The following is a 15,078-nucleotide window of genomic DNA, read 5'->3' as shown; positions in this document are numbered from 1 at the left end:
TAAACATGCAGTATGAACTAGCAGAGACTGAAACCACAGCTTAAGAAGTTGTGCCAATTGTTGGTTTTGTTAAATGATGACGGAGAACTGTTAAAATTCACAAGACTAAACCATTAAATGTTTCAAGCCTCCTGAATGAGATTATATTGGACCATCTAAATAAGTGGGAATTGCCCTGGCATGTTAGTGATCTCAAATAATATTCAAGTAATTATATGTGTATGAATTATACTCCATAAAGCAAGAAAATACGGTTTCTGTCACAAGCTTAATTTAATTGTTTTAAACATTACAGGAATATGATCACTGATTTGAAATGTCAAATGGCCTAACAGGAAACAAGTTTCTCAAGGATATTCAACTTGGGACCATTGGTTTTAAGTGGCCTAGATGATTATTTACATTCTTCCAGAAATACAAAATAAGATTTGTCCAGAAATGTTTGAAGCATTTCTTCACATAAGTTGTAAAGGTTCAAACTTTATAGATTCCAGTATTACCAGTCTATTAAACAAATAGGGAGTGCAACCATACCAAGAATACTTGAATTGACAGAATGAGTTATTCTCTACTTCCACCAAATATCAGCATTTAAACTCTTATGAAAATATCTATTCATCACTAGTCCATATATGGATTAATGACATTGCTTGAGTTTTATAAGCAGTCCGTTCATTTTTTTTTTTTTTTAAGTACACCTTCCTTAATATTTTTATGGGTGGGGGGAAATAGCCAAATTTAATTTGACCATAAATTCCCCTAACTGGAAATGTTTAGTTAAAATGTCAGACCAGGATACAGTTTATGGCTACGTTTAACTCCTGAAAATAGGAGATAAAAAAGGGAGGGAAAGTGCTGAGACATTTTGCTACACAGATTCTTCAATGACAATAAAAATTTAGCAACACCCTCTTAAACAAGAGTATGTTTAACTGCACCAGGCATTTAGTAAACTTTTTCGAAATAGACAATTCAAACATTTATTTTAGAAGTGAATTAAACAAAAACAGTTAACCAACTATTTTTCCTAACATAATTCTTTAACACCAGAACAAAGTGAATACTATTCAAAACTCAGACATTTTGGAATTTCAGCATAGTAACCTGAGAACAATTTTCTTTATGTCATTTATGTTGCCACAAAAAACATACTGTGATTACTAGTTGGTTCTATTTTGACATAAGATGCTATGCAGAACTTAGGCAAGGCCAATAATTTCAAAACTAATGCTGACTTAGAACACCATGAAGGAGGTTCCCAGGAAAAAGTTGCTGCCAAAAAGGAAAGATTAAGATTTAAGGCTGAATGGGAATGGCTATACCAGAAAGATACGGAATGTAAGATCTGGAATTATGAAATCTGTAGTAATTGATTGTAAGAAGGCAGAAAAAAAAGGACAGGAAATGTACTTTAAAAAAGCTGCAAAATTTAGTTTAAGGGAAACATAGAAATATCTGAGGAAAACTTTAGAGTATGGAATTTGTAATTCTCCCTATAGGACAAACAATTAAAAAATGTTCTATTGATCTCCTAATGTCAATCTGTTGTCTTGAGAAATACATGTTATTAACAAGGAGACAGACAAGCTCAAAGCAGCACAGTTTATCACAGCTCTTTGCTCCTGTTAAAGACTAAAAGAACTAAGAGTTCTGTGTATGGAAGGTCAATATTATCTGAAATTATGGAAGACTTCCAAACTTAAAAAAATTAGACTAAAATATGAAAAATGAAACAAGAAACCTTATTTAAAAAATACATTCTTGCAGCCCTAGTGTCTCTTACTGATGCAAACCAGGGAAAACAAAATCTCATTTCCCTCTTTTAAAAACATTAAAACCACTCTCCACTCATTTGGATTTCATTTGCATTTCTGCAGAATTATTAGTTAAGTTATTCCTCAATACCAAAATAACTGTTTAAAGAATTTTTAAAGTACCTGCATGAAGTTTTCTCTCTCTAAAAACTGAAATAAAGGAACTGTTCCATTTATTAACCAAAACAAATACCTACTCTAGCACTTCCCCATTTCCATCTTGTCAATGCTTTCTGATTTCTAGATTAGTGAAGCCAAACAGCTGGGAAAGAAGATGCGCTATTCAATTGTGAAAATTCCAACTATCTTTCTCTCTTTATTAAAGTTGGCACAGAACTCTCAAAAATAAATGCAAAAAAAAGAATAGAAAATATGCCAACGTAAAAAGAATGCCTTTGCTAATTTTGAAATGACTATGCTATTCTTAACGTAAGATTTTACTCACCAAATTTGGTTAAGCTTCTTGAGTCTCTAATGGTATCAAATTACCATTCAGCAGTTTCTTATACGATTCTTGCTTTATGCCAAGGGTGCCCTTTTCTAACATGACTGGTTTAGTTAACCAAACAGGTGACAAGTTTAAAATATCTTCTGACATTTAGGATAAAAAATGTGATTTCTATCGATGTGTTGTTAATAACTACGGCCAGAGTTTTAAGATAAGCAGCTTTTACATATGGCACAAAACTAGTCACAAATATACCCAAAATTACAACTCTCAACTGCCATATATTCACCAATGCAAGCAGATAGTTGGAATTTTAAAAATAAGAAGTTGATTTTATTACAAACTTTAGATAAACACATTAGAAAATTGTTTTATTTGGACCCTTTAAAAAAGTATTAATTTCACCAAATCTAGAATACTGGCAGTGTAAAAGTCTTAAACTAATTTTAAAGCTAACAAATCAAAGGCACAGTATTAACACACAAAATAATTAGTGTTCACAAGACATTAGGAGGTGCCTTATAAGTAAAGTATTATTAACCTAGATTCAAAACTATTTAGAAATGACAATCGGGAATGAAGCCCTTAATTATTACAACCTAACAACTGTGAAGACCAAGATGCTATTTTCCATATGAAGAAACCTAATACTCATAACTCTATCAAAAACAAATCTAATTCCTAGACCTTAAAAATGAATGATTGATGAGCATAGTTTCTAGACTTGATTAAAAACGTATAGGAAATCAAGAGGTATGGAATTGATGAAAAATGTACTTGAAACGTAGGTTACAATACAGTAAATTACTATTCATGGCTCAAAATTAGGTCACTTAAGTTTTTAACCCCAAATTAATTTCAATGATTTGACAAGTGATAATATGCTATTTTCATATATAAACTGCTAATATCCAGTATTTGTCAAAAGGAGGCAACTGTTGTCTATCACAATCTCATACCCACTTTCCAATGGTGTCTGTAAATAGTAACAAATTCTGAACCATAAGTTATAGAAATTAGTCACAAGAGTGCAAAAAGTCCTTGGAGAAAAGTAGCCCACCTAACAATTACAAATATAAGGAAACACTTTACAAAGTTTCATCACTATGAAGATGATTTCCTCTTTGTTCAAACTTTGCACAAATGAAGAATTTTTCTTTACTGCAGGAAACAAACTGTAAATAACAGTGCATTTTTAGGCATAAATAAGTATTTATGTCTGGTTCCAGTATAATCAGGTTAATACATAAATACTTTAAAAACACAAAAGTTCACATTAGTGGAAAAACCCAAGTTTCTCACGTAACCATTCTTCGGTTAGGTCTTCAGTATTTCTTATTTCAAATACCTTAAGAAAAAAAAAATTTCAGTCATATTCTGACACTTTCAAAAAGAACCAAACACATTACATACACATTATATATCTGAGTATTAAATACCAAATTCTGCCTCCTTCATATTGGTCATGACTTAACCTACATAAATTAGATATACTTTTTAGCAGTACTTAATTTCTTTTAAAAGCTAAGTACTCAATATAGCAATCAAGATGGCATAAGACAAAACACTCTACAATAGCAGTACTAGGAAACTTTAGCATTAGAAGAGACACCCAAGTATACAACTAAAATCAGTCTAATGGAACTGGAGGAACATACTGCAAGTCCTCCACAGTCTGACTGGCAAATAGAAATACCAGTAGTAGACTGTTTTGTTAAGTATAGAAGGGAGGTCCATAGCAAGAATTTGCATTAACACAGGCCCAGAAAGTATAATGGCTATAGAGAGACAATGTATTACAGCAGAGTAGATGGAATTACGAATCAGAAGTGAGTTTGAATCCTGCAACCCTGGGCAAGGCATTCAGCCTCTGAACCTGTTTCCCTACTTATAATATAGAAATACTAATTAGTCACACAGGGCTGTAAAGATTTGCATAGAGTATTTACAAAAGTAACTTGTAAATTGTAATGTCTCAACTGTAGCATTTTAAAACACACAAAGGATTATAAGACTTAAGGCTATTAACAAGTTTTGGTTTTTGTTTTGTTTTTTTTCCCCTGAGTTTTATGTTTTGTTTTGATTCATATTTTACAGTGCAGGGGATCAAACCCAGGGCTTTGCACATTCTAGACAAGCACTCTACAGAGTTCCTTCTTAACCACTCAATTCCTTACAGCAACTCCAGAATGTTTCTAGCATATAAATTAGGGGAAAAAATTGTGTCTATAAACTGGTAGTATCAATAATAAATCATATGGGCTGGAGAGAAAAAGCAGACGGCACTTAAAGAAAATCCCCAAGTTAATGTTTAAGCACCCACGGGGAAACACTGATGCTGTCATTAAAATAAAACAAGAAAAAAAATATTGTTTAATATGGTCTTAAAGATACAATATTCTATTTCATAGCATTAAATGTAATACTTTTACAACTCAAAATAGTATGTGGAAATTAAATCAAGTTTGAGACCATAAAACAATGGGGGCACAGTATATCTTAAAGCAAGTTGTCTCATATACAGTTAGCTGCATAATGCAGAATTCCAGCACAGAAACCTGAATGCTGATCTTTACCTAATAGAAATTACTTTATGAAAGATAAAGAACTTTAGGTAGTTAACAGTGGATTTTCTAAAGTTGTTTACATTTTTAATATAATCTCTTCTATTCAATTTATTCAAAAAACACATTTTGGTTTAAAGACTACTATCATTCTATTACAAAAAGAACCAATCCAATACAAATTAATGGATGAGTGAAGAAAGTCTAGTATAGTAGAGGAAGGAGAAGGGGATGGGGGTGAGGGTGGAAGGGAAAAGAGGGATCATGAACTAAAACTGATTTCCATGCATGTATGAATTTGTAGGCATGAACCCAACTATTATGTATAACCACAAAGCTCTAATTTTAAAAAGACCATTATCATTCTATTTACAAATAATAAAAAGCTTTGTTAATTTACAGCTGTGATCTAAATAACCCTCAACCGTATAGAAAATACTTAACCATCCACACTACTTTAGTTATTGCTTTATACTTTAAGGGAAAATATTCCATCAACGAGCAAATCAAATATAAATACTACCTTGGTTAGTTCAGCTGTTTGGACTAACTTATTCTTACTCCCAGCATACATCATCTGTTGTTCAGGCTTACATCCTGGAAAAAAGAGATCAGTGTAGAAATGAAGTATAGATTTTGAAGAAATGGTGAGTTTTCATTATTTTTATTTTTAAAAAATTACATATTTAAGATTTTCTTTGCTTTTGAATTTACAAAAAGTGTGCTCTAAATGTATATGGGCTATATTTTAAATCGCATTTTTCATACTGCTTGCACAAAAAGACACACCTGTAAACAAGTCTACATGTCAACAAAAAAAAAATTCTAGACCTTTGTAGATCTCGACTTTTAGAACCTTGCAAACACTTAAAAATAGTGTTTGGCACTATCTTAAGTTTGACACTAAGTATCAAGATCAATTTTATGGATGCTTAAAATACATAAGATTTCGAGAAGGTGATAGGGCAGGGAGTTTTGTTCTTAAAAAAATTATAGTCTGGTTAGATATCAGGTTAAAAATATAGTATATTTTAAAGGCTAAAATATACAAATAATCAAGTTTAGAGAAGAATGCAGATGATAATGGATTCCTTAAATTTTGTTTATTTATCTGTTTATTTATTTATTGTTCCAAAACACTGAGGATGGAATCTAGGGCCTGGTACACTCTAGGCAAGCACTCTATTATTAATCCATATCCCTAGTCCAATCTATTTTAATATCCAAAGTAAGCTACTCTGGGACCATTCTGAAGATGGTAACTACTATTTAAATGATAAACACAAATATATTATCATTACTATACAAAATTCATATACTTATAAACGAGATTAAAATATATATGAAAATAAACTTCTGATATCTAGAAAGTGTCATCATATGCCATAATTATTAAAATATATGTAAGGTTTTACCCAACAATTCTAAGAATTCATCCTTAGAAAGTAAACATATTCTAAGGGATGACGCTTTGTAATACCTTCTTTCTAGGAATGCTGCGAGATACATGCGCATGCAAACACACACACACACACCCCTCTCAATTTAGGTAATTAAATTTCATCTTTTAAAAAAGGCATAAAATCTGTCTAGTAAAACATGAATTAATTAGATCAGAGGCAAATACATATTATTTAAAGAAATTTACTTACCAACAGGACTGGAGAAAATAAAGCACAGAGGATATGAAACTCTTCCATCATCATGTTGATATTTATAACTATACACAATGAAGGTTTTTCTCAAGTTAAAGAAACTAAAGTCACTGCTCTGAGACAGGTACTTACCAACACCAGGGGAGCTACTGAGTGGCAAATTAATATCTTTTTTTTTTAATTGACATTAATTTAGGCCACACTTTTATTATTGTCTTTCTACAAAATAATAAATGGGCCTCAAACATAAGTTATAAAAATCATGTAATTTCTCAAAAAGAATTTTATTGAAGTATGGATTTAATGTGGATTTTTCTTTTTCTTTTTAAAATATGTTTTTAGTCATCAATAGAGCTTTTATTTATTTATATGTGGCGCTGAATATTGAACCCAGGGTCTCACAAATGCCAGGCAAGCACTTTACCACTGAGTCACGACTCCAGCCCAATAGATTTTTCTTTCTTAATTTTTATTGTACATACATTACAATAAAGAGAATTATTTTTAAAAGAAAAAACAAATCTTTCCAAAGCACTAAGAAAAGGATATCGAGGTTGTCGTTCTGGTAGTTCATCTTTAAGTTCATCTGGTGAAATGCCCTAGCACCATAGAGAAAAAAGAACTTTAAAACATTTCCTTTTCCATAAGTCCTTAGGAGATATGCTAAGTCCATTCTATTAATAGTTATAAATTCATTATCGCATGCCACAAAATAAATTTACTTCCATTTAATAGCTAAACATGGAGCTGTGAGACACTGTTCTGTTTATATGACAGGTGTGTCAGGATATACTAAGTGACATAAACTAACCCCTCAGAGGAAATATCTCATTTTAGAAAAACAAGTTAATTCATTTTCACTCTAAATTACTTAGTAACTAAATACTTATTGTAAGATTTTTGTTTTTAATTATTACCCAAGTAATTTAGAAGTTAGAAGCTGACTCACTTTTTACTGGGCATAACTTCTACCCCTCATTACAATGGATTCCATTAATGTGTTAAAGAGAGTTAAATTAGCAAGAGAATGCAGTAAACGATAATTAGTCCGTGCTTTTCATGCATAATGAGTAACTACTTAAGGTTTTAGAACTTGTTTTAGAGGTACATGGAACTAATATAAAGTATCTTTTGAATGACAGTAATTGCTTTACTACAAAAATTGTATTTAGCTTATTGAACAAACCTCAAGTTCCTCATCCAGTACCACCAGGCGTTTATCCTTGTCAATCTTCACTAAAATAAAAATACAATATGAGTAAACTGTGATTCTAATGTAACCTTGATTTAACCAATGCATGCATTCTCAATCTTCCTTGGGGCATTTAAAATTTAAATGAGAAACACAAGCATAAAAATCTTTCAGTTTTAGTTTACGATCTATTAAATAGCTTTGCTTTTCAAGCAGATAGGTTTTACACTTTTAACCACAATTTTCAGCACCTAGTTTGCTTATTTAGAACTTTATGTCAACTCCTTACATTTACTGTATATGTGAAGAACTTTGTAACTCAAATCCAACTTCCAAGATAAGGTCCAAAAGGTTAACTGTGATTGTGATTGGTTTATGTGCAGTGTGGTTAGAACCACAAGGAAGAGTGGACTCAGGGTCAGGTCAGGAAAGAGAAACCTCGTGATTGCCAGTTCTCCGAGTCAGGATTGCATGCTGCATTATAATTAGTCTGAGAAAGTGAACTACCAAATAGCACTGATATCTTTATTAAAATACATTTGACTTAATACAATGTCAAATCAAATACATTTAGATAACCTATGCCTCTATTCTTCTCAACTAGTCTGAAAAGCTGGCCATGTTTGGTTTTGCACTAATTTCATAGTAAATCCTATAAAAAACAATGTGGTCTCAAATCGCTTCACCTTTTGTGGTAAAATGGCCCTAGTATACACGTTCACTTGTAAGAATCATATGTCCACATTACAGAAATTATTTGTAACAGAACCAGAATTAATGACTGGGTAATCACTTCTGATTAATTCACACCTACGAGCTGCATCTCTCTTATACAGTTTTACATTTTCACCCCTTTCACCTTTCTAAATCATTAACTACATATTAAATATTACTGATGAATACAAGGAACCCTGCACAACATCAGATATAGCTCACAGTGGTAGAAGTAGTCAGTAAATTATCCTTTCCTTTTTCAGAATAATACTGACACTTAGAAGCATTCTTCATGAAACTAGAATTCAGTTCTAGAATTGGAACAGTGCTCAGAGTCGCTTTGGACACAATGCTGAACTTTACCATTCTAGGTATAGGCAAAGATTTCTGTTTGAGCATGAAAGTCCAGGCTACTTTTAATTTCCCAAGAAGGATGGAGTGAGACCAGTCATTACACATGAGAATCCTTCTTCTCCAGAACAAGATTATCTTCTCCAGAGCTGTGTAGGCAGCTAAGGGGTCTATGAGGGAGATGGGGCATTCCGCCTCTTTTCTGGAATACTATAATTAGCTGCTTCTTAATTTTTAAAGGTAGGGGTGAGGGATGTAACAAACAGAGCAAACACTACTGTCTAAAGGTTCAGTTTTTCAATATAGCTATAAGATAAAAACAAACTAAGATCATGTAACTTGAAAGCAATTACTTTTAGCTTACTTATAATGGCAGCATTGTTTGTTTCTTTGCGAAAACGAAACTTTCTCAGCTTTTCCACTAAATCTTCGGCAACATCACAAACCACCAAAGACTCACTCTATAAAAGAGAAAAAAATAAAATGCCATGACCTCGATAAATGTATATGTTAAAGACTTTCAAATTCACCAACCTTTGGATCTATACTGTTTAATCATACACTTTTGTTCACCTTCTATGTAGGATACATTTTAATAGTCTTTTTGGTTGATAAATGTTTAAAAAATCAGAAACAGCCAGGTGCACTGGTGTATGCCTGTAATCCGGTGACTTGAGAGGTTAAAACAGGAAGATCACAAGTTTGAGGCCAGCCTACACAAATTGGCAAGACCCTGTCTCAAGATAAAAAAATAAAAAGAGCGGGCTGGGGAGATAGCTCAGTTGGTAGAGTGCACGCCTTGCAAGCACAAGGCCCTGGGTTCAATCCCCAGCACCGCAAAATAAATAAATAAATAAAAACAAAAAGAACTGGGATGTAGCTCAGTGGTAGAGCCACTCTGGGTTCAATCCCCAGTACTAGAGGGAAAAAAAAAAAAAAATCAGAAACATCACAATGTGCATCTCATCAGAATTGTAGAGGAAGGGAAAAAAACAGGAAAAGTCAAGGGTCACCATGTGCTGTTAGATAAGGCAAGCATCATGTTTTTACATTGTGTAGAAAGAACAGGAAAATCATCTTATAAATCATCTTTTGTTATAAAAATAACAAAAGTATAAAACATAAGTCCTTAGAGCAAAGATGAATAACATTTTATATGTTAATTAGGTGACTGGATATATAAAATATGCTAGTAAGAACATGCAAAAGCAAAACCAGATGAAACAAAAATAAAATTTAAAAGAATTGTTTAGAAATTTTGAAGAAATATTAGAAAAACTTGCCTAGAAATCTGCCAAGGAAATGATCAAAAGTACTTTTTTTTAAATTTTTTTTTAGTTGTCAATGGACCTTTATTTTATTTATTTATATGTGGTGCTGAGAATCAAACCCATTGCTTCACACATGCTAGGCAAGTGCTCAACCACTGAGCCATAACCCCAGCTCAAAAGCACTCTTCTAGTAGAGGTACAATGCATTACTGCAAATGAGGAAAAAATATATACTTTTCTGTTTTTAATATGCAAAACATCAAACACATACAAAAGGATTCAAAGCAGGACAATGACACTCTATTTTTACTACTCAGTTTCAATCATTAAACCATATTTCATTCAACACCCTCAACAATGGCCCTGCAAACTGTGACAAAACAAAGGCCAAATATAATTTCACCTGGAAATAGTTCAGTATGTATCATTTGAAAGACAGTATGTGCTACAAAAAATTTAAAAATAGCTCCAGCAGCTATAGAGGCTGAGGCAAGACAGGAGGATCATGAGTTCAAAGATCGCCTCAGTAACTTAAGGAGGTCATAAGCCACTTAGTGAGATCCTGTCTCAGAATAAAAGAAATATTCAAAAAAGGGCTGGGAGTTGGGGTTGGGGTTGCGATTCAATGATAGACCACTTGCCTACCATGTATGAGGCACTGGGTTCAATCCTCAGCACCGCATATAAATAAATAAATAAAGGTCCGTCAATAACTAAAAAAAAAATTAATTAATTAATTAAAAAAAATTATTTGGAAAAAAAAAAAAAAAAGGACGGGGATGTGTCTCAGTGGTTAAGTACCCCTGGTACCAAGTAAATAAATAAATAAGAAGATAATAATCCCAGGCTCCAATATCCAAATAGTCTTCAAATTCCCTTGTTTTCTTTTTTCTTTCTTTTTTTTTTTAATAGTTGGTTTAATTGACTCAGGTTCCAAACAAGGTTTATTCACTTTGGTCTCATTTCATATACAGGTTTCCCCCCTCCCTTTCTCCTCCTTGAAATGCTGAATACACATCTCATTATAACCCCAAAGCATTAAAGCTTCCAATTTAAAAGTAAAATAGACATTTAATAAAAGCCTGTTTGCTTGATCCTGCACTGGGTAAAAGACAACATATGCTAAAGGAGAAAATGGTTTTCAATTTTAATTGTCCTTTAAATTCAGAACAGTGGTAAGACATAACGTGTGATACATACCATAGGATATACTATAATTCAAACAGAAAGTACATCCCATCAAAATATATTACCCAGTAAAAAACACCCATGCAGGATTATGTATTTCCAACCTTTTAGTTCTCTTCAGAGATGCTAAGTCATCGGGAGCTTCCTGAAACTAATATTTAATCCTGCTTCGTTATTCTTCTCTTGCAAGAAAGATCACAAAACCAGAAAGCCAGAAAACTAAAATATCTATTCTCTCTTTGACCAAAGGCAGAGTCCATTAGTGAAACTAATAAATACTGTAGATTTTTGTTTACGCAAAGATCAATTTATTGTGAAAGTCTTATCCTCCAGTTCTGATGCACAGAGCTGCTTGTGAAGCTTAACATCCTACGATCAGAAACCAAGTGAAAAATATGCTGTGATTTAACTTGTAAAACTCACTTTTGTGTTTTCGCCCTCTCAAAACCACAATAAGGCCAAAAATTCCTTCCAACAAGGATTGAGGCTTGGCCAACTCTAACTGCTTACACTTAATAGAAGCACTTACAAATGAATATAGTGTCATAAAAACAAACTCTTATGTGGTAAATGTTAGCACACAAAGTAAAGTGGAGAGTTGAGGTCAAGTGTTCATTTACTGGTTTGTCCATACAATGAATATTAAATGAATGCCAGCACTGTGCTTACTGCCAGCTTGGGATATAATCATGTGAAAAGTAAATAAAAGATATTGTCCCTTCCCTCAGGTAGCTTATATTATAGTCTAGGAGAGAATGAACCAAAAAGGGCCAGGCAAAAATATGTAATCTGATACGAGGGCTAGAAAGGAGAGATACGTAAGACTATAAGAACCTGTGACTGGTGAAGAACAGTATAGTGACAGGAGGCTTCCTGGAAAAGCCATCTGAAGGACTAAAACTACAGTGCAAAGAACTAATTAAAGTGACCATGGCACATCTAGACTATGAATGACCAGTGCAACTCAAGCACAGACAATGAGCAGGAACATGCTCCAAGAAGAGTTGGGTCATAGTAAGTATTTTGCTTTCTATCTCATAGGCCATGGGAAACCACTAAGGTGTTTTAAGTAGGGTAGGGAAGGAAAACACGATTATATTTTCATTTTGAAAAGATCATTTGTAGGAAACAGGCAGAGTGCCAGGATGATACAGCAAGCCTAGTTAACAGACAAGACTAGTCTGATGAAAGATGAAACGTAGTTTAGAGAAACTAATGAGAGCGGAGAAGTGAATAATGCTAATAACAGTGACATGTATTAAACACCATGAGAATCACTATGTTATATCCTTTACACAGAGAACTTCATGCTAGAAATGATTCCATGAAATGAGTACTGTTATTATTCCAATTTGCAAGAAAGTAAGGCTTAGACAGATTAAGTATCTTCCCCCAAATTATGTAGCTAATGGGGCCAGGATTCAACCTAGGCAGCCTGACCTCTGGCCCATTCTCTTAATCATTACAAAGGAACTGATGACTGGATTGGATATGGGGGAAGTGAAATGGATAAGGGAAAAAAGGGTCATAAAAATGTCTCCTAGGCTTCCGGTTTGTATAACATACTGAATGGCACAACCTTTCACTAAGTTGCAGAACATGAGTCAAGACCAGGTTTGGGGCAAAAGGACAGGAAGAGTTTCTTCTGGACAAACTGAGGAGGATTTGAGGTACCCAAGTGGTGAAAAGTTTCTAGGGATGTTAACAACCAAGTGGAATATAATATCTGGATTGGATCTCAGAAGCAAGGTTTTAGATACAAGTTCACAAGTCATCTGAATACTGGTGGTACTTGAAGCCATGAATGTAGGAGAAAGAATAGAGAATGGAAAATGAAGGATTACAATGGAGTCTGGGACTCGTACATGTACTCTCCAGGACAAGGAGAACAGTGTACATGGGAAACAGATGGGCCAAGAGGAGAAACAGAAGAAAACCAGGAGTTCTGTATCCCATAAGCCAAGAAGAAAGAGGGAAGAGAATGCTTCAAAAAATGGGAGAGTGCCAACGCCCGGGGATGCAGCTGAAAGGTCAGAAAAGATGAAAACTGAAAAGAATCCATTGGATTCAGTGACCACGACAAGATCTATTCGATGGAGTGGGTGGTGACAAGAATGGGAGGTCAGAGACACAGACGTGTTTTTCTGATGTTATTTCTAATGAAACGAGCTTATTTAAACACCCAATAGGAAGGATCCAGAAGATCCTTGATGGCAATTCATTTAATTCTCCACTTTATTCTTAAGCTTTGAGTGAGCCACCGCATTGGAGAACCGAAGCCATAGTCCCCTCATCCAGCAAAACTAATTTTTGACAGTTACTTTACGGTCAAGCGCCAAAGCCTTGGATCAAAAGATTTCCAACAGTCTTAAATCGATAAGGAGAAATGTTCAGAGTAAGGAAGGGGAAGCGGAAGACAGAAAGAAGCCAAGGCGAGCCCAAGAAAATGTAATCAGATTCGAGACCTCCCTGCAAACACCGCTAGGCAGAAGGTGCTGGGGCTCAACAGCTCCTTAGGCCTGGCCTCCAGTCGCCGTCGCAGACAAGCTGGCGTCTGGGGGATCCTGCAGCAAGGCCAGACCCCCTGCCCCTCCGACCTTCAGCTCAGGAGCTGGAGCCTTCCAACCGGAGGGACCCGGGGAAGACGCCCCAGCCAACCGTGGCCGCAACCCAGTCCCAGAGCCCGGAAGGCGGGTCGACCCCGAGGCGGGATGGAGGATGCTACCCTAGGCGCGGCAGTGGAGCCTACGGAGGCCAAGTTTCTGACTGTGAGCAACCGCATGCAGCTGGGGTGGAAGCGGCCGCTGCCCGCCACGACCGGCTCTGGTAAACAGTTAAGTCCCGGCGGCCTGGCCCATTCCTCTGACCCCTTGCTCTCCCCACCACAACTCACCATTTTCCTTCCAGCCGTCAGCTGCCCCTCGCCTTCTCTCGTGCCCCTTTAAGAACAGCACCGCAGCCGCCTCCCTTCCTGCCCCGGAGCCTAGCAGAGGCGCCCCCACCTATCAGAGCGGTCGCCGCTGCCGGGCACGTGACGGCCGACGGCAGAAGGCGCGGCTCAAAATTAACTGGAACGCGAGCGCCCACTGTTCAGCCAGGCTCCAAGTGAGGAATTGTCCTAGGGTGCGCCAGATCTTGGTATCCTTAAACTTCAACCTTTGAGAGCAATTTCAAGAAGACAAAATCGAGTCACTGATTTTACTGGTAAATGTGTGTATCGATCACAGCTTACCAAACTTAATCTTCCTTAAATCTAGGCAACGCCTTCCTTCCTCCAACACTCTGCAGAATTCCACCTCCCCTCCCCCCAACTCCCGTGCCTCCTTCCAGGGTTTGATTAATACTTTTTTTTTTTGTACCAGGAACGGAACCCAGGCGGAACCCAGGCGTGCTTTACCACTGAGCCACTTCCCCAGCCCTTTTTAATCTTTTATCTAGAGGCAGGTCTCACTGATTTGCTTAGGCCCTCACTAAATTGCTGAGACTGGATTTGAACTCGCTATCCTCCTGTCTCAGCCTCCGCAGCCGCTGGAATTACAGGCGGCTGGTTAATACATTTATTTACCAAGTAATATTTACCGAAGTATGGTTGAATGATGATTGATATTTAAATGAGCACTCTTACGGGCCACTGCCTAATTGTACTTTGAAAACTGAGCTGCCATTTTCTATCTTGATTAGGATGACAGTTACAGATCTCTATACATCTATTAAAAGTCAGAGAACTTACACCAAATTTGGTGGATTTTACTGTATGTTATCTAACGATTCCATTTTAAAAAGTGTAAAAATAGACTGGAGGGCAGAAGCAGAAGTGAGGAAATTTTTAAGGATGTTATTGTAGTAATCTATGGGAAGACATTGAAGCCAGAATTGTGAAC

At 35.4% G+C, this 15,078-nt stretch overlaps 1 protein-coding gene across 2 annotated transcripts; it reads right to left on the bottom strand.

Moving 5' to 3' along the window:
• Positions 1-646: 646 nt before the first annotated feature.
• GMFB (glia maturation factor beta) lies at positions 647-14,239 on the bottom strand. 2 transcript variants are annotated; one of them, XM_079129008.1, is made up of 7 exons: positions 14,091-14,239; positions 9,103-9,199; positions 7,668-7,717; positions 7,031-7,080; positions 6,479-6,564; positions 5,350-5,423; positions 647-3,610 (listed from the first exon to the last, which is right to left on the bottom strand). In XM_079129008.1, the coding sequence occupies exons 1-7, from the start codon at positions 14,091-14,093 to the stop codon at positions 3,539-3,541; spliced, it is 432 nt and encodes a 143-aa protein (XP_078985134.1). In that variant the 5' UTR covers positions 14,094-14,239; the 3' UTR covers positions 647-3,538. The 2 variants fall into 2 exon arrangements, with proteins under 2 accessions (XP_078985134.1, XP_078985135.1); XM_079129009.1 differs by having other exon boundaries at positions 6,479-6,561.
• Positions 14,240-15,078: the final 839 nt, after the last annotated feature.

The sequence above is a fragment of the Sciurus vulgaris genome (assembly GCF_902686455.1).
Source record: "Sciurus vulgaris genome assembly, chromosome: 2".
In the NCBI taxonomy this organism is placed as follows: Eukaryota; Metazoa; Chordata; class Mammalia; order Rodentia; family Sciuridae; genus Sciurus; species Sciurus vulgaris.
The sequence above is the reverse complement of the archived record's forward strand: the minus strand, read 5'-3'. Positions and strand labels throughout refer to the sequence as shown.

Coding starts and splice junctions, on each gene's coding strand:
- GMFB (XM_079129008.1), bottom strand. Junction 7,718..9,102: donor AAACAATGCTGCCATTATAA/GTAAGCTAAAAG, acceptor TTTTTATTTTAG/TGAAGATTGACAAGGATAAA. Junction 6,565..7,030: donor CTACCAGAACGACAACCTCG/ATATCCTTTTCT, acceptor TAACTTGAGAAA/AACCTTCATTGTGTATAGTT.